The 20,928-nt window shown below is 37.2% G+C and overlaps 1 protein-coding gene across 4 annotated transcripts in view; it reads right to left on the bottom strand.

Annotated features, from left to right (window-relative positions):
- SLF1 (SMC5-SMC6 complex localization factor 1) overlaps positions 1-20,928 on the bottom strand; it is a 77,053-nt gene that overhangs the window by 19,459 nt on the left and 36,666 nt on the right. For 3 of the 4 annotated variants that reach the window (XM_050794289.1, XM_050794288.1, XM_050794286.1), the window contains 5 exons: positions 15,772-15,825; positions 14,224-14,382; positions 12,128-12,291; positions 7,681-7,809; positions 6,954-7,119 (listed from right to left, as the gene is read on the bottom strand). In XM_050794289.1, the coding sequence (XP_050650246.1) occupies positions 6,954-7,119; positions 7,681-7,809; positions 12,128-12,291; positions 14,224-14,382; positions 15,772-15,825 (672 nt within the window). The remainder of the gene's footprint in view (positions 1-6,953; positions 7,120-7,680; positions 7,810-12,127; positions 12,292-14,223; positions 14,383-15,771; positions 15,826-20,928) is intronic. The other variant, XM_050794287.1, reaches the window with a different exon arrangement.

Raw genomic sequence — 20,928 nt, forward strand, 5'->3', positions numbered from 1 at the left:
GAGAGGAGATTGCGCCATTGTACTCCAGCCTGGGCGACAGAGTGACACTCCGTTTCAAAAAAAAAAAAAAAAGTATATCATTTTATATGATTACTTTCATAATAAATATCATTAAATTCTTATAAGAAATGTAACAAGGCATACAAGCCTTCTAAGTGTGCTTACCCTAGTGTTTGAAAGTATTTTTCTAATCTCTAAAATTCAGTAGAAACTATGAAGATGAAGAAGTGTGAAAATAAAATTTTAAAAACACCACTGATTGAAATACAAACGCTTTTTCAAAGCATTAAAACCAGCTGAAATTCTTATGTTCTTGTTATTTGTTGTCTAGGCATGTTGGATATGTAGAAAAAAATCACTAATAGTTGGGTAAAAGGCATATGACGTTTTAATAAATGCTACAGTAACAGATTATAACTATGTTCTCCCATCTAATTTCTTTCTCATTAATCCCATATTAGGCATATATTATGCTTAAATAACATAAGTATAATATATAACATAATTTACTGTTCATGTGTAATAGTTAAGATTACAGTATAAAAGGATCTAAGAACCTGATCTATAATGAATGCATCTAACATTACTAATAAGCTAATCTATTATCACAATATTTATTAAAACCTTTTCACATGCCTTTTACACAACTGCTTAGTGATTTTTTCGCATATCCAACAAGCCTAGATGACAAATAACAGGAACATAAGAATTTCAGGTGGTTTAATGTTTTGAAAAAGTGTTTATATTTAAATCAAAGGTGTTTTTAAAATATTATTTTCACACTTTGTCTTCACAGTTTACATGGAATTTTACAGATTAGAATAGTAAGTTTTTATATAAAAGGCACTTCCAAATCAGGTTCTTGGATCCTTCTATACTATAATCTAAACTAACACACTCATAAATAGTACATTATGTTATTATGTTATATATTACAGAATCATGTGTATTTCAGTGTATTAGTTATATATTACACACCAAACTAGCATATATTATGCCTAATATGGGATTAGTGAGAAAGAAATCCCCAGCACTCTGAACCCTCAGTGACTACTGGATTTGTTTCTCCTGCCCTCAGCAAACAAATTTCTTATATGTATATTCAATATTTCATTGGGATATCATTCCATATCTACTAGCTCTAGCTAGCAGATAAATGATTTCAAAACCAAAGTTCAATTTTCGGTTTATTGTGCAAACATAAGCAAATGGTCCAGCAGCACACATAACCAGCTTGCCAGAACAGTGTTTATGGAAGGAAAACACATAGTCAGGACCAGTAGCATGTGTGCAGGTCCTCTGTTGTCCTATCACATCAGGAGCAGCATACTGCATTCATGTAGGGCTAGACATTAGAATCTAGGAGAGAGACCCTTAAGTGTGGAGCTGAGGAGATTTTTAAAAGCTGCATGATTAAGAAAGCGGTGCTCTTCTTCTGACATGATCAGGGGCCAAGACAGCCAGCCAGATTCTAGCAGGTGAGGCTTCACAGGTGGCTGTCAATCCCACCCAGTCTCCTGCCTTGATAAGAGAGCTGAGTATAAGCCTTGCAGTTGTGGCTATATGGCATGGGAAACTAGCAGCAGCTCTGGTCACATAAGTAGCACCAACACCTCCCCTGGTGTGATTGGCAGGACTAGGGTCTACTGCTAGTCTCCAGAAAACACTGCAGGAAATCAACTCCATTCTTTGTAAAGCCAGTATCTTGCTTGATCACTCTGAGCAAGTTAGTTAATCCTTACTTCTCACCGTTATCAAGAGAATATAAAACAGAACAGTGAAAATATATAAACTACTAAATTGATTATGCCCATATGCACATATGCATCCACAAAATGTTCCTTCCAATATAACATGTATCTGAATATCAGCAATGACAGTACTCAGGAAAGAAGCAAGAGGTTGGTAAATTTTGATTTCTGAAAGTATTCTCCATCTCAAGGGTATAGTAAATCAAGATCACTTTAGACCACCCAGGCTCTAAGACCCTGGGCAGGAAAGAAGAATGTTAGCCCACAGAGTGAAGCCTTATATAAAAACACAATCCAGCTTTCTATCAATCAAAAACAACACTAAACAACAACAAAAAAAAATCAACCAGTTGGGACTTTCCCTCTTTCCTTATATAAGTATGTCATACATACAGTTAAAATCACAATAGAATATTAATATATTGCTTAATATTAAACTTACCTTGATATTAATGTTATTAGAGAGAGGGAAGAGGTCTTGCAGTGATTTCGAGGAATAACTATAGCTTTTTTACTATGATAAAAAAGATCCTGCCAAAGTTATTCTTGTTTTCATGTCATTAGCTAAACATGCACACTACTACACAGCCATAATAGCAAGTTTTTATATGAAAAGACACTTTCAAGTCAAGTTCTTAGATCCTTTCATACCATAATCTTAACTATCATACTCATAACAATAATAGGGCCAAGACAGTGTGCTATGGATTATACTCACTGCCACTTTAACAATACATCAACAATGCTATTCCTTCCAGTATAGTGGACATATAAGCTTTAGAAATAGATTACTAAGAAAATAGTAAATAAATCATCAAAGGAAAGCAGTTTTCTTGGAATACTGAAATATTTGTTAAAGCTGACAGACGAGAACATGAATACCCTAAGAATTAACAAAGAAATAAAAGGTAGACAAGATTTTGCATATATGATATATATCTACCTTAGAATTCCTTTCTAATATGTTAAACTCTATAACCAGACATTCTGTCAATACGGTTCTGTATCATCTGCCAGTAGAGGTAACTTCTAGTTTATAAAATTGACAATCTTCCAAAACTTGACTAATCTGTAATGTAGAACAAACTAGCATCTTGGCCTTCTGACTCCCAGATTAGGGATTTCCATGATATCCCACTGTAATACGTGACAAACTACTCTTCTGGAAAGACGGAAACATAAAGCACACACTGTGCCTCTTCCTGTTTTAAACACTGGCATTTGAAACATGAGAAAGTGTGGTGCGGTGGAGACTTGGCCTCTAGTCAAGGCTTTGCTCTAACAAGCTGTGACACCTTGAATAAGTTATTCAAACTCTTTATCAACTTTCTTATCTATTAATGTAAACTAGCTTACATTTCTACCTATATTGTAGAATTATCAATAGCACTTAAGAACATCTCAAAGAAAAGTGGGACTAGTAAAAATTGTACCTCCTCCATAACCTTGACACAGCCCACCTCTGCTCTTTGCCAAGGAAAGCCCAACGCTTTCTCAGATTAATGACAATGAAATTCACTGCCATTGTGTCACTCTGCAATACTTGCTGATTGACATTATGACAAAACAATATTAGCATAAACTGAGGACTTCTGTTTAGCTAATGACTTAAATTGAATACTTCAACTCAGCAAATCAAGAAACAAATGCTTTACAGTACAGAAAATGATGTCTGTGAACATGCATGGAATTCTTGAAACTGCAAACTGCCAAAAAGATTTAATTAAGTATAAGAATGAATTCTAGCAGAAAGGTAATACAATTTTTAAAAAGCAGTTTTATATCAATTTAAGCTATTCAAATGTTAAATATTAATTTGCAAAATTTAAAACCAGTTCTCATATTACAATGCTACAATTTATTGCAGACTGCTTCACAAATATGTTGCTTTTATTTATAAGTTTGAACAAAAATCTTGAAGTTAAATATGTATAAATCTGTTACTGTTTACATCAGAGCTTAAGTAATTTTTTATCTGTGATAGTCCTTTGAAGACTTAGTAAAATTGTGAAAACATCAGTTTTTTTATTGTTCTCAATTATAAATGAGCAATTTCATTTATGTGAAAAAAAAGAAATGTTCTATAATGAAGACATTTTCTATCCTTAATGATTGCATTGTATAAAAAGTAAATAAAAAGACAGATGGTAATTTATAAAGACGCTATCAGCTTTAGCTTAAAAGTGCTATACTCAATTGGCAATGAGGTGTAAACAGTAGTCCCATTTCAGCTGAGTATTTTCAATTTCTGTAATTTGCAAAATCATACTTCCTTTTAAATCAGATACATGCACGAGACAGTGCCTACTCACCTGTTTATTGTTAAATAGGATTACTTGATCAAAAGAAATCTAGCTACACTCATGAGCAATCTTCCCATTTTAATGCTGATTTAGAAAAAAAAAATTAGTACCTCAAAAAGAACTTCTATTTTCCTGTCTCAGACAACTGAAAAGAATTTTTTAAAAAATCAGCAAGAACTTCTATTTCTAATGAAGGCCTAGGTAATTCAGATGAACCTTTTTTTTTAGAGACAAGGTCTCACTCTGTTACCCAGGCTGGAATGCAGTGGCGCAATCATAGCTCACTGCAGCCTCCAACTCCTGGGCTCAAGCAATCCTCCCACGGCAGCCTCTCAAGTAGTTAAAACTAACACATGTGCACACCATCACACCTGTGTTTTTTTTTTTTTTTTTTTTGGTAGAGATGGGGGTCTCACTATGTTGCTCAGACTGGTCTTGAGCTCCTGGCCTCAAGCAATCCTTCCACTTCAGTTTATCAAAGTGCTGGGATTACAGGCGGGAACCACTGCACCTGGCCTCAGTTGAACCCACTTAGAGAAGAACACTAAAACTAAAAATGTTAAATGAAATATGCAAAACATTTCAGGAAAAAAAGACAATAAATTATGAGGAATTGCTACGCCAAGATCTAGTGAGGTACCCATGTGAGCCACTCAAAGATACCTGACTTTGCCCTGAGGACTTTCACTGATTTTAAGGAAGAATCTAGAATAAGAACTGTGGTTTCTGGAGCACAGGGGAGAAAAAGATTTTAAAAAAAAAGAAAAGTCATGGCCAAAACCTCATCAGTCATAGGATGAAAAAGTGAAGGGCTTCATCCTCATGGTAAGAATGAATCAGAAGCAAAACTAAATGTATATGGAGCACTTTACTTCATTTGAACCATCTAGAGTCCCCCAAACACAGACACTGGATTAGAATAGTCCTTAACTAGTGGTGCACCGAGGCACTTGGCAGAAGTTCAACAGAAATTCTTTCTGAGGGAAGATATTCTGTTGTTTATCACATATTGTTTCTATAAATAACTTTTCAAATGCAATTTAAAAGCATATAGTGAATAACAAGCTTGCAAGAGAAAATAAAAAAGCACAAGAGAAGGGAACAGCAAAAAACAACAACAGAAACAGACTTATAAAGACTTCAGATATGGAATAATCAAGCATAGATAATAAATGTCATTGCCATGTTAAAGACAAAAGAAAACCTTGAAACCCATAAAAACAAGTCATAGCGGTTTGGAACAGTTAAAAAGTCTATTACCTGGAAAAAATACACAAAATTTAAATGAAATGGTCATGTTTAATAATATATTGGACACAGCTAAAGAAAGAACTAATGAACTAAAAACTGGATGAAAATACTATCCAGAATGCGGCAAGTATAGAAAAAAATGTATCTATATGGGAGTGGGGGAGGGAGGGAGAGAGAGAAGGAGGGGGAAATGGTAGAGGGAGAGAGAGAGGGAGAGGGAGAAAGAAAGGGAGAGGGAGATATAAGGTGAGAAACAGAGAATATGAAGAAAAGGTATAATGTAAGTTTAATGGTAATTTAAAAAGTAGAGAAGAGAAAATGGATCTGAGGAAGTATTTGACTAGAAACTACATAAGCAGTTTCGTTAAGACAGAATAGACTTCATGGTAGTTTGATAACTGAGCTCTCCACCCTAACTACTATGCTTACGATCCCTGAAAAAGATATTACCTAATTAGCAGTTATAGGATCATAACCAGTAGTCATGATATATCAGTTATGAATAATAAGGTGACATTAGCATATATAAAGTAGAAACTTAAATAGATCAGCAAATCAACAAAGTCGACTCAGAAGGATTGATTAAAACAATTATTAAGTTTGATCCAACCCAACAGAAAAAATACATTCTGGTTCCTAGTCTTATATGGAGCCAAAAAGGGAACTTCAGTAAATTTCAGAAAGCAGAAATTGCATAAGGTGCATTCTTTAACTATAATTCACTATTAGAAACTAACCAAAAAAAAGCACAGCCAAACAAACAAAACCCATCTATTTAGAAATCTTAAAACACCTTTTAAAAATATCTCTTGGATCAAAGAGGGAAATCAAAATTAACAATAGAAAATACTTTGAAAAAAACAGAGCACTCTAGGGTAAAGTATCAAACTATGAAATGAACGTCAAGTTGTACTCAATAGGTAATTTATATTAAGTGTATGTACTAGAAATGAAGACTAAAAATAAAAAAAGATTCAAGAAGATAGAAGAGAAAGTAAAAAAAAAAATTAAAAGAGCAGAAATGAATAACACAAAAAAGTAGACAATGTATTTCCAAAGGGAGATCATTCTGAAAAGGAAAAAGGTGACTAATATTTATTATGCAACCAAAATGTGCCACAGTTATGTTGCTATACACTGTTATCCATGAGATGGATAATACACTAAAATCACTATATGTTAAATTTCTAATGACAGGCAAAATCGACTTATAAAGAAATATTTCAGAAAATAACTCAACATCAAAAAAGGTAGTTTTAAAATAATACTAATAATACTAATACATATTAGTATTTATTAGTACCCCCCAAAAATTGTATGGATTGACTCATTTATTTTTAAATCTTAAGTTCTTCATGAATCAAATTGTACAAAAGTAAAAAATCTAGAAAGGTTAGTAACTAGAGATTTCTTAGCAGTAACTATCAAATAACTCACTAGCTACTACATGCAAACATGAGATGATGAAGGAACCAGTCTCCAAGGGCCTTTTACCTTAAAACTAGATAAGTTAAATAGAAAACAATGATATATTTGGGTACATTTTAATTGTTTTCAAGTGATCCAAAGAAAAAAGGGGAGAGGAAAAGGTAAATAATTCAAAGTGCTTTTTCCATAGACTATTCATCTATAAATTAATCCTACTTACATCATTAGACTTGCATTTTTCCTTGTGAGAATATATAGTCCATTCCAAAAGCATATTTACTGGTTTGGTCAAAAGCCCAGAGGTTTCACTTCCTGACCAAAAAATTTCAAGAAGCATTGCCTTTCCTGTTATTTTCAGATTCTGAGAATCTGACCAGTCATACAACCTAATTAAAATATAAACAAAAAGTGTACCTTTAAGCCAATTTGATCACGACAATTACTTGACATCTCTGTCAAAAAAAATGCTAGCAATTTTTGAACACAGATCATAAAATACAAAGATTATAACAATTATAATAAAGGACAAAATATAAAAAATGGCCTCAGTTCAATAAGTCATTGACAATGTATATATACACAGTAATCTACCTGCAAGTTTTAGAGCAGGAGTAAAACTTATCATTGTAGGCTCAGTGTTTAAAATTGGTGTAGTTTTCTACTTAGCATTCAATTACTAAAGAATTTTTTTTAAATCCTAAAAAATGAAAACACTCTTATATCCATCCAAATTAACAGTGGAAGTGAACTGAGGAAATTTTTTTAAACGGGCATATAAACCTTCACTCCCACTGAGAGTATCTGGAAATATGTTTTAGAAACAAATCTACTTTAAAATATAAAACAAGGTGACTTTTTAGAAATATATTTTTAATAATTGTAAAAAAAAATGGTGCATAAAAACAACAGAAATTTAGAAAAGTGTTATTTTTGCAATTAAAACTTACTTTTGACTCAGATATTGTACTTCACTTTCAATTAAATTAAAGAAAAATTTGAGCAGCGTCAGGTGGAGCACCTTGGAGCCAATATTTTCTGAAATTTGATGACAAAAGCTTTCATTGAAAAGGCAAGACCTGAAAAACATGAACCCAACAATCAATAACATACAAGCAATTCCGTAAGTAATCTGTGAACAAAATATTTCTCCTTCTAGAATATTGCTGGAATACTAGCCAGAATCCTTCTCTTTCTTACCCAAGATTACTTTCTTTTTCATTAGTTAGTAAATGAAGATTATTTAGGGCTACTTTTTTAAGAGTTTTTAAAATTCATTATTTTATTTTCTTCCTGTCTTCTAGAGCAGTCCTCTCCAACGGAACTTTCTGTGATGAGGTATATGTTCTACTAGACACTTGAAATGTGGCTTGTATACCCAAGGACCCAAATTTTTAATTACTTAGTCTGAATAAAATTTAAATATAAATAGATATGGCTAGTGGCTACTGGGTCAGACAGCACACTTCTATAATATATTTTTAAAGAGAACAGAAGATTACTCAGAACTTTTAAGATTTATGAAGTAGTGTCTAGGTAACAATATTTATTACAATCTCCCACCTTTCTTATTGATTATATCAACAATGCACCGATAACTTTCTACCTCTGTCTCCACTTTCCTTGTCTTCTTTTTTAATACAACATTCTCAGGAGAGTCCTTAGTAGCTTTAAATTTAACAATTTATTTAATATTCAACCTGTCTATAAGATCCTTCATGCCCATATAGTTAATCAGTCTTTCTGAAAACTGTCAGAGAACTTACGTTTCTCTATGTATTATGGAATATTTCAAATATATACAAAAGTAGAGAGACCAGTATCCCTTAGCTCATTTATATTCCTACCACTTCGCCAAGCACCTCCCCAGCACCCAATTATTTTGAAATGAAATCTGGATATTTTTGTTTAAAAGTCTATTTTTAAGCTGCCCAAAATCTACTGCCTATAGCATCAATAAATTCATCCATTTATTAAGCACTTATATTCCAGGCATTATATTAGATATTAAGGATGGAGATATTTAAGACTGAACATCTTCTGTAAGAGGAAAGTTTAAAGAAAGAAAAATAAGACTGAGCAACTATCCTTAATAAAGTCACAGGACTGATGTGAGCGACAAACTTAAAAGAAAGGGCAAGAGGCCGGGCGCGGTGGCTCAAGCCTGTAATCCCAGCACTTTGGGAGGCCGAGATGGGCGGATCACGAGGTCAGGAGATCGAGACCATCCTGGCTAACACGGTGAAACCCCGTCTCTACTAAAAAATACAAAAAACTAGCCGGGCGTGGTGGCGGGCGCCTGTAGTCCCAGCTACTCGGGAGGCTGAGGCAGGAGAGTGGCGGGAACCCGGGAGGCGGAGCTTGCAGTGAGCTGAGATCCGGCCACTGCACTCCAGCCTGGGCGACAGCGAGACTCCGTCTCAAAAAAAAAAAAAAAAAAAAAAAAAAAAAAAAAAAAAGGGCAAGAGTAAGAAAGTGGCAGCAGAGTTGCATTTTAAGGGAAAACTATGGCTGAGCATGGTAGCCCATTTCTGTAATCCCAGCACTTTGAGAGGCCAAAGTAGGAGGACTGCTTGAGCCCAGGAATTTGAAACCAGCCTGGGCAACACAGGGAGACTTCACCTCTACAAAAAATTTAAAAATTAGTCAGGTAGGTCTGGTGCAGTAGCTCATGCCTGTAATCTCAGCACTCTGAGAAGCAGAGGCGGGTGGATCACCTGAGGTCAGGAGTTCAAGACCAGCCTGACCAACATGGTGAAACCCCATCTCTACTAAATACAAAAAAAAAAAAGTAGCAAGGCGTGGTGGTGTATGCCTGTAATCCCAGCTACTTGGGAGGCTGAGGCAGGAGAATAGTTTGATCCCGGGAGGCGGAGGTTGCAGTGAGCCAAGATTGCGCCACTGCACTCCAGCCTGGGCAACAGAGCGAAACTTCTTCTCAAAAAACAAGCAAACTACAACCAAAACAACAACAAAAATATTAGTCAGGTATGGTGGGGGGCATCTGTAGTCCCAGGTACTCAGGAGGCTGAGGCAGGAGGATGGCCTGAACCCAGGAGTTCAAGACTGAAGTGAGCTTTGATCCTGCCACTGCACTCTGTTCTTGGTGACAGTGAGATTCAAAAAGGAAAAGGAAAGGAAAGAAGAGAAAAGAAAAGGGAAAAAGGAAAGGAACAAAAGTGAAGAGAAGAGAAAAAGAAGAGAGAGGAGAGGGGAGGAGAGGAGTAGGGGCAGGGGAGAAGGGGGCAAGGCAGAGGGGAGGGGAGGGGAGGAAAGAGGAGAGGTGACAGGGGAGGGGAGGGAAGAGGAGAGGGGACAGGGGGAGGGGAGGGAAGAGGAGAGGAGATGGGGGAGGGGAAGGGAGAGGAGAGAGAGGAGACAGGAGAGAGGGCAGAGGAGAGAAGAGAAGCAAAGTGAAGCAGTCAGGCATGGTGGCTCATGCCTTTCATCCTGGCACTTTGGGAGGCTGAGGTGGGCAGAAAGCTTGAGCTCAAGTGTTGGAGACCAGCCTGGGAAACATGGTAAGACCTCATTTCTACAAAAAATACAAAACCAGCCAGGCATGGGAGCACATGCCTATAGTCCCAGTTATTCAGGAGGCTGAGGCTGGGAGTTTCAGGCTGCAGTGAGTCGCGATTATGCCATTGCACTCCGGTCTGGACAACAGAGTGTCTTTAAAAAAAAAAAAAAAAAACTAGGAAATTTGGAAAACATAAGAGCAAAAGACAGGATACGGAGAATGATTGGACACACTCAGTAAAGTGGTGAAGATGAGAACTGAGACATATATAAGGGCTAACTCATGAAGGGTCTTACGTATTTCGCTAAGAAATTTGAACCATCTTCTATAGGTAGTTCAATGTATGTGAGTCAATGAAGGACTTTAACATGGGAAATGACAAGATCACTTTGGAAAGAGCATACTGTGGGAGTACTTTGCAAGAAAAAAGGAAAAAAGTAGACCCAAGATCAATAAAGCAGCTACTGCAATAGTTTACATAAGAAGCAATGGGAACTTTAAAATAAAGACAATTGACAGTGAAGAAAGGAATAGATTTGGAAATCATGAAGGATGTCAGCCACATAAACTCTATTTCCTCACATCATATACCTATGCTGGGCTCATACTGTTGGGCTTGTACTTTTGTGCTGGTATTGTGTTTACATCTCAGTCACTTTTAAAGTGCAGGAACTGTTATTTAAATCATCTTTTTAATCCCTAAAATGTAGTACAGTGTCTGGCTCTCCATAAGTACTCAAGAATTTGTTAAAAGAATGAATAAATACATGCGGGTTAACTGATTAGCTCACTATAAATATATCACAACCAAGATGGTTATGTGAATCTTTATGATCTCAAAGAGCTAACCAGAGGTCTAGCCTTTGCATGGCTGGTCAGGTGTCCTTTCTCTACTATGAACCTCCTGAAACTGGACATTTAGATTAAGAAAAAAAAAGATCTTCCCGGTCAGGCATGGTGGTCCACTCCTGTAATCCCGGCACTTTGGGAGGCCAAGTCAGGCAGATCACTTGAGGCCAGCAATTAGAGACCAGTCTGACCAACATGGTAAAAGCCCATCTCTACTAAAAATAAAAAAAACACAAAAATTAGCTGGACGTGGTGGCACATGCCTGTAATTCCAGCTACTTGGAAGGCTAAGGCATAAGAAGTGCTTGAGCCTGGGAGGCAGAGGTTACAGTGAGCCAAGATCAGGCCACTGCACTCCAGTCCGGGCGACAGAGCAAGACTCTTGTCTCAGAAAAAGATAAGATCTTCCCAGAAGAATAAGGGCTATCAAATACAGTTATTTGAATAACAAGGGGAAAACATTTTCTGTTAGGGAGAAAGAAGGTGAAACAGAATTTCTGGAGACAATAACATCTGAAAGACAGAGGAAGGTCTAAGGCAGTGACAGCATGTGCAGAAGCATGAAAGAGATGACATATTTAGGAAATATTAAGTTCTGTTTTAAAATTCAAATTTCTAGCTGAAAAAAAATAACTGAAGCCCTAAAATAGATACTATAGTTACAAATGTCTATACTTTTGGTGACAAAAACTGATGATATGCATATTCCATAAATTAATTTTCTTCATTTAAAAAACAATACGCAAATTTATATTTTGTTAAAAATAATAATGATTTGGCTTTCTAGTGAGTCCATTTCATGCATTCACTTTTTATTGTTTTAGTAAACAGACTGAAAAACATGACCAATACAGACTTGCCTTTTCATAAGTTTTGCAATAAATACAATATATATTTGTATTTGCAAAATACACTACACACACTTTTCCAAAAGTAGAAAGATACTTCTTTCATCAGTATCTTAAAAAAATACTTAGCGTAACAACTATTCAATGAAATGTAGCATCGTCAAATGTGAAATTCCTTACCTGATAAGGACTTCTACTAAAGACCATGCTCCTTTCATACAAGTTGGACACTGAAACAACTCTAAATAATATCTTGACATGGCTGGAGACTTCCAAGGAGGATGCAGGTGAAGAAGAGCTGACAATATATGAAAGTATCGACCAGAAAATGTATCTATGTTATCCTATTATTTAAAAATAAACAAACAAATAAAACACTATAGCTAAAAGTAGTTTCACTCACTAATTCAGTCTAAAACCAAAACAGTAACCCTGGCCTAACTTTCTTTTTTGAGAAGGAGTCTGGCTCTGTCATCCAGGCTGGAGTGCAGTAGCACAATCTTGGATAACCGCAACCTCCGCCTCCCGGGTTCAAGCAATTCTCCTGCCTCAGTCTCCAGAGTAGCTGGGACTACAGGTGCCCACCACCACGCCGGGCTAATTTTTGTATTTTTAGTAGAGATGGGGTTTCACTATGTTGGCCAGACTAGTCTCGAACTCCTGACCTTGTGATCTGCCCGCCTCAGTCTCCCAAAGTGCTGGGATTACAGGTGTAAGCCACCATGCCTGGCCTAACCCTGGCCTAAGTTTCTTGCCAAATATATGTGTTTAGACAAATGAAAGCAGATAGAGGCATTATGTTTAGCTAATTAAATAAAGCAACCGAGAGGTACACTCTATGTATAGCTGATACCTGAATAACAGGTTTTAACTGTGCGGGTCTACTTACACATGAATTTTTTCCAATAAATGTAGCCTACCCTTCACATCCATAGGTTCCACATCTGCAACTAAATACAGTATTCCGTATTTGGGAGGCCTTGGCCTCTCAAAGTGCTGGGATTACAGGCACGAGCCACAGTGCCCGGCCTAGTAAGAAGTTTTAATTTCCTCACCTGTAAAATAAAGACAATTCCTGCCCTTGCTGCTAAATGAGATTATGCAGCTCAAAGAGGATGATATGTATGAATGCATCTTATTAGTTATTGTATTAATTATTTTCTATTGCCTTCAGTAGTGAAGGAAAATTTTTTCCCCAGTAGTAAGGGAAAATTTTACAATTACCTCTAAAAGAAAACCTTTAAAAATATAGTATTCACAGGATGTAAAACCTTCGTATGTGGAGGGCTGACTTTTCCTATAAGTGCAGGCTCTGAAGAACCAACTGCAGGACTTACGCGCAGATTTCAGTATCCACAAAGGTCCTGAAACCAATATCCTGTGATAGCAAGGGATGACTCTATCTATACACTGGGTAATCCCTTCTATTAACACTACCTTAGATGAAATATTCATTTTCCTTTTCACAATTATAATGAGATTAAGAGGTCTCAAATGTTACCTGAAAGGAACTAAAGGTAAGAAACTATTCATGCAACATGCTTACTTATCACCAACATAACATACCTGAAAAAGCTGATGCCTGTTATGTTATCAAATTAGCACCTTGGTGAAGGGCATGATTAGAAAGCTATCTTTGAATATTTGCTTCTATTGGTTTACACAGTTTGAATATGTTCCCAGCATGGGCAACACAGCAAGACTCCATCTCTACAAAAAATTTAAAAATTAGCCAGGCATGGTGGCACGTGCCTATAGTGCCAGCTACCTGGGAGACTGAAGCAGAGGGACTACTTGAGCCTAGGACGTTGAGGCCACAGTGAGCCATGATCACACCACTGCAGTCCAGCCTGGGCGACAGAGAGGGACCTTGTCTCTTTTTCTTTTTAAACAAAGAGTATGTTCATTATGTATACTATAAATAAAAATTATAATCGTCAATGTACTAATGGAGTAATTTACCAAATGTAATTCTAGATCACTGTAATCTGAGTTTTATATTTGATACTTTACTGCCGTGAGAAAAATTAGATAACCTTTTTCCCCAAAACAAAATTATCTTAGAAATCCTGAGAAAATAATTAGCTAAAGCACTAAGAGTAGTACCTAGTATATAGCTGGAAAACAGAGGAGTGGTAATAAATGGGTACTGCACTAGTGAAATGAAGAAAAAAAAACACTGAACAGAGAAACTGTAAACATACAAAAAATGAGAAAATGTTCACATTTTAACATTCTTTGAAAAAAAGATTATAAATGCTTAAGGCTGCTCTTACCTGTAGAACGTTCTCTAGAAGGGCATGAAGAATGCATACAGGAGGGATATAATGTGCCTGCAAAGTGGAAAGTTCCTCAATTGCTTCTTTAAAAAACTGTCCTTCTATGAGGCTTTCAATTAAATTTAATACACCTCTGGGAAATTCAGTATTTTTAACCTAAAAAAGGAAAGATTATATGATTCAGAGAAAAGAACGATAAAATTTTGCAATCAAATCTTGAATTAGTAAGAAGTTTTTTTATTTATTTATTTGAGACGGAGTCTCACTCTGTTACCCAGGCTGGAATGCAGTGGTGCGATCTCGGCTTACTGCAACCTCCGCCTCCCAGGTTCAAGTGATTCTCCTGCCTCAGCCTCCTGAATAGCTGGGCCTACAGATGCGTGCCACCATGCCCAGCTAGTTTTTGTGTTCTTAGTAGAGACGGGGTTACACCATATTGGCCAGGCTGGTCTCGAACTCCTGACCTCAGGTGATCCGTTTGCCTCGGCCTCCCTAAGTGCTGGGATTACAGGCGTAAGCCACCGCGCCCGGCCTAGTAACAAATTTTAATTTCCTCATCTGTGAAATGAATATAATTCCTGGCCTTGCTGCTGGATGAGATTATGTAGTGCAAAGAGGATGATATGTATGAATGTGTTTTATTACTTGTTATATTAATTATTTTCTGTTGCCTTCAGTAGTAAGGGAAAATACTGCCTCTAAAATAAAACCTTTAATAGGAATTTGCAGAGTTTGGTTGATAAAAAAAGAGAAAGAGCTACAACGACATAGTTCTTTAGTGAAAAATTATTTTTTGGTTTTCTTTTAAACTTAAAAATGAACCCTATTAAAATATATTTTAAATGTTAAGATATCATCAAGCACAAGCAACATTTGCAAAAAGCGAAAACTGACTGGGAGAATCATAAAATCACTCTGAGGATGTGTATTTATATAACTCTAAGAGCTTCACAAAACACATTCCCGTTGGTCAAACTATTCTTAATAATAAAAGTAACTACTTTGAATAATTTGAGTCAAAAATGCTCTAAAAGACTACATGGAATTAAAAAATCCAGTTTAGAAGAATAAATAAGGAAACAAGGGCCTCAAGCCCCATTCCCTCCCTAATTTAACAATGGACTGGATATATGTATTGTGGGTTTATTTTGTTCTGAAATGAAAGTATGTAAAATAAAGGTATCATGTTCTTTAAATAACAAAATAAATACACTTTTGTAAATATCATACCAAATAATTTTAATCTAAAAGTAGTCATTATGAAAGTTATGAAACACGAGAACAGGAATGTATATTTCACCTGTCATAAGCACGAGGTGTGTTGCTAATATTTGTGATCATTTTTTACTATTATATGGAAACTGGCGTTTTGACAGAATATTTTTATCATTTCTGATTAGAAAAACTGTATTTCTTTATTTGTGCATACAACACATTACTTCTAATTGTGCATACAACACATTACTTTTATTCAAAATAACTAACAATAACAAAACACAAACTTCTTCTTTGCCGCCATCACCAATGCTGTTCCAAGTCCCTTACCTCTACATTGTACACTGGTTGTTTATCTATTCTAACGCAGTTGTATCTGACAGCCTACAAAAGAGCAACCATATAATTAATACAACATTTTAAGACTGAAAAATACATTTCAGCTTCCCCAAACCTTGGAAAAACATATAAAACAGATCCAGGAACACATTAATAGCTATAATTAATACAATGCTCATATTTACTCAAACTAGCAACTTTTATTATTTTAGGGAACTCTCACAACTATGAACATTTCTCTATTTTCTCCTTCTAAATTACAATAATTAAGTCATATTCACTTTGAAGATCTGAAGAGGTTCATTGTCCTTAGTGTCGTAATTATTAGAAATATAAATGGGGAGAGCATTTTCTACAAGGGTACATAGGAGAAAAAAACGTCAGTTACGTTTGCTATACAACCATATGTCAAATCTTGTTTTAAAACACCTATAATTGCATATTTAAAAGATTATCCTGGAAAAATATCTGCAACAAATATAATAAAGGGATAATACCCTGAGGCTGGGTGCTGTGGCTCACAACCTGTAATCCCAGCACTTTGGAAGGCCAAGCTGGACAGATCACCTGAGGTCAGGAGTTTGAGACCAGCCCAGACAACATGGCAAAACCCCGTCTCTATTAAATATACAAAAATTAGCCAGGCGTGGTGCAGGCGCCTGTATTCCCAGCTACTCTCAGGAGGTTAAGGCAGGAGAATTGATTGAACATGGAAAGCGCAGGTTTCAGTGAGCTGAGATTGTGCCACTGCACTCCAGCCTGGGCAACAGAGCAAGAACCTGTCTCAAAAAAAAAAAAAAAAAAAAAAAAAAAAAACCCTGGAAGAAGGGGGCTTCAAAAAGGCTGACTTAGAGGTGCTTGGCACTCAACTCTTCCACAAAGGACTAAAACAGTGAGCAGATAATCACATATCGAATAGGCCATCTAAGAGAGAACATTACAATTCAAAAGTGACAGGGAATCTCTGAGGCAAGCAAACAGAGAAGCAAAGCAGCTGGCTCAAATGGAACTGGCTGGGAGCCTGGAGAAACTACCCACTACGAATGGGAAAAACAAAAGAGAGATCTACACAGATTCACATTCCCACCATGAATTCCTGCAATCCTAGCCTCAGGAGAGCCCCTTAGTCCTCACAGGCCGAGAGACTAGTTTAGAAAGCTGCCTAGAGTCCACTCAATGGCATTATTCCAAAGACAGAGTACACGCTGAGTACCACATAATCTGCTGGCACCCAAGAGGCTGCAGCACGGTGCCATTTCCAGAGCCCAGACACTACCAGACTACATCCTGCTCTGGGGCCCAACAGGCCTTGGATATCCACAAGCCAGGAGCCCCACTGATATTCTTGTCCACCCAGAGGGCTGAAGTGTCATGATGCCAGCTGGCCAACTAGGTGGCCAGCACTCTTACCTACACAGTGTCCTACATCCTGAGAAGTAGGAGGTGGAGTGCACCAGGGAGCCCACGCTGGGGACAAAAGGAAACAAAGAAGGAGCTCCTCAGATCCTGACAGCCACCTGTCTGGGGCCTCTGTCACTGGCAGAAACCCTGTCCCACAGAGTTTCTGTGTGTTTCAAATCCTGCCCAGCAGCAGCATCGTCATACACTTGCATGTGGCTTCAGGAGGCCTGAGGACTGGTCTACTGGGGGTTGTCCCAAGGCTTAAGGATAGATCCACTCTGCCTGCCACTGGTGCCCACAAGCACCATCTGGAAGCCTGAAGACAGGCCTACCCCACCCACCACCACTGTGTAAATGCACAATACGAGGACGTGGGGATCAGACTGCCTTGTGTGCTGCAGCCAGAGCCTACAGGAACTATTGGGGGGCCTGAGTAGAGGCCTACCCCACTCTGACTACTAGCAATGCCACCAGAGCCCAAGTGCACTGCCAGGGAGAATGGGTATCAACCCATCCCTGTCCAACACTCCTGGTGCCTGTGCACACCATCCAGAGGCCTGATAACAGGACTACCTGGCCCACTGCAACAGGCACTTGAGCACGCTGATATGATGCCTGTGAACAGACCTGCCTCACTCACCACAGCTGGCATCCACACCCATCATCAGGGGCCTAAGAACAGGTTAGCCCTGCATGCAGTCTCTGGCAATGCCACCTACACTTGTCATCCAGGAACATGGGGATCAACCCACCCATTCACCAACCAAGTACCCAAATACACCATCTGGGGGCCTAGGACAACCCACTCTGCCAACTGCCACTGCTGATGGGGCCCCAGCACATCATCTGAGAACCTGTGGATCGACCCATCACACCAGCTACCAGGAGCACCTATGCAAACAACTAGGGGGATCAAAGAATGAGCATGTCAAGCTGCCGCTGCTGGTAACCACCCACATGTGCCACTTGGCCTGCTCGGCCTATTTCCACCACTGCTGGCACCCATGTTTGATACTTGGGGGCCCGAGGATTGGCCCACAACCAGTACTGCCATTGCGAACACCATGCACACCACCCAGAGACCTGAGGACCCACTCACCCCACTACTGTCACTGCTGGCACCCAAGCAAGCCACCAGGAGGCACAGGGATTGGCCTACCCAGACCTGCGATGACTGGTGTCCATGTATATTGCCCAGGGACCCAAGAACCAGCATGCACAGCCTGCTGCCACCACCACTGCTGCCCAAGGACCACCCGCCTGTGTCCATATCCCCAGCCATGCTTCATTATATCCTCCACTATTTAACAAATGCAGCCTAAGCCACTGACAAACTCAAAGATAACACTGTGGATGACTACAGATGAAGAAATCATATGGAGACTACACCAATGTGCTCACATCTGGCAAAACTAAAGCACTCGATCCAAACTACACTATAGACACAACTATAGAAAAAAGTCTTTCCCTATGAAAACCAATTCACAAAATTTGAAGTGACTGTTACACCAGATACACAGATAGCAACATAACTACACAAGAAAGGTGAAAAAGCAAGAAAACATGGCACCTGTAAAGGAACACAGTAATTCTCCAGCAACAGATTCCACCAAAAAGGAAACCAATAAAATTCCTGAAAAAAAGTTAAAATGATGATATTAAAAAAAACTCAGTGAGATACAAAAGAACACAGATGAACAATACAAAGTAAGCAGGAAGATAATTCATGATCTCAATGAGAAATTCAACAAAGAGATAATCATAGAAAAGAACCAAATAGAAATCATGGAACTTAAGAATTCAATGAACGAAATAAAAAATATAACAGAGAACTTCAGCAATAGACTAGATAAAGCAAAAGAAACTATTTCTAAACATGAAGACAGGTCTTTTGAAATAACAGACAAAAAGAAAAAAGCCTAAATGACATATGGGAAACCATAAAGTAAAGAAATATTCCAATTTTGAGAGTTCCAGATGGAGAAGTGATGGGCAAAGGCATAGAAAACCTATTTTAAAAACAATAGCTGAAAATGTCCCAAGTGTTGTAAGAGCTATTTCCAAATAGATTTAATCCTCAAAGGTCTCCAAGGCACATTACAGTCAAACTATCAAGTCAAAGACAAAGAAAGAATCCTAAAAACATCAAGAGAAAAAGCATAAAGTCACATATAAGGAAATCCCAATCAGGGTGACAACAGATTTCTCAGCAGAAGCCTTATAAGCCAGGAAAGAATAACATGACATGTTCATAGTATTGAAAGGAAAAAAAACAAAAACAACAACAACAACAAACCCAACTCAACAGGCAAGAATATTATACCCAGAAAACCTATCCTTCAAAAATAATGGAGAAATAAAGTCTTTCCCGGACAAGCAAAAACAGAGAATTCATTACTAACAGACCAACCACATAAGAAATGTTTAAACAAGTTCTACAATTGAAAGCAAACAGATGATATCTACCATCATGAAAACACAAGAAAGTATGAAACTCGCCGCAAAGCAAAAATACAAATAAGAGCCAAATGTTACCAATACAAAAAAACCACCCAACTGCAATGATAAACAATAAAAGAAGAAATGAAAAAAGGACTTATAAAACACAAAACAATTAACAAAATAACAGGAGTAAGTCCTCACCCATAATAACCTTGAATGTAGATGGATTAAAATCTCCACATAGAAGATATAGACTGGCTGACTGGCTACATATATTTAAAAAGCAGTGTGTTGCCTATAAGAAACTCTCTCCACCTGTTAAAACACATAAAGACTGAAAGTGAAGAAGAACGGAAAAAGATATTCCACAAGAATGGAAACCAATGCGAGCAGGAGTAGCTATACTTACATCAGAAAAAGCTTTCTAAGTTAAAAACTGTAAAAAGAGATAAAGAAGGTCATTACATGCTGATAAAAAGATCAATTCTGCAAGAGGATATAACACTTCTAAATATCTATGCACCCAACTTGGAGCACCCAGATATATAAGGCAAATATTACTAGATCTAGAGGGAGACAGAGACTTCAACACAGTGACAGTTGGGGCTCTACTACCCCATTCTAAGCATTGGACAGATTATTGAAACAGAAAATCAAAAAACAAACATTGGATTTAAACTGCACTTTACAACAAATGAACCTAACAGACATTTAAAGAACATTTTATCTAACAGCTGTGGAATACACATTCTTCTCATTAGTATATGGGACATTCTTCAGGGTAGACATTAGGCCATAGAACAAGTCTCAAAAAATTTGAAAAGATTTGAAGTCATATCAAGTATCTTTCTCAGGCAACAATGGAATAAAACTAAAAATCAGTAAGAGAAACTTTGGAAACTGTACAAATACATGTAAATAAAATCACATGTTCCTAAATGACCACTGGGTCAATGAAGTAATTGAGAAGGAAATAAAACATTTCTTATAATAAATAAAAATGGAAACACAACATACCAAAACCTATAGAATACAGCAAAAGCAGTGCTAAAAGGGACATTTACAGAAAAAATGCCTGTATCTAAAAAGTAGAAAGATTTCAAATAATCAACCTAACAACGCACCTCAAGGAACAAGAACAGCAAGAACAAACCAAACCCCAAATTAGCAGAAGGAAATAATAAAGATCTATTATTATTTAGAGTAATTATAAATTAACAAATATTTATTAAAGATATATAACGTAATAAATTTTAATAAATAAATAATAAAGAGTAGAATGAAACAAAATAGACTTAAAAATAC

The sequence above is a fragment of the Macaca thibetana genome, chromosome 6, assembly GCF_024542745.1.
Source record: "Macaca thibetana thibetana isolate TM-01 chromosome 6, ASM2454274v1, whole genome shotgun sequence".
In the NCBI taxonomy this organism is placed as follows: Eukaryota; Metazoa; Chordata; class Mammalia; order Primates; family Cercopithecidae; genus Macaca; species Macaca thibetana.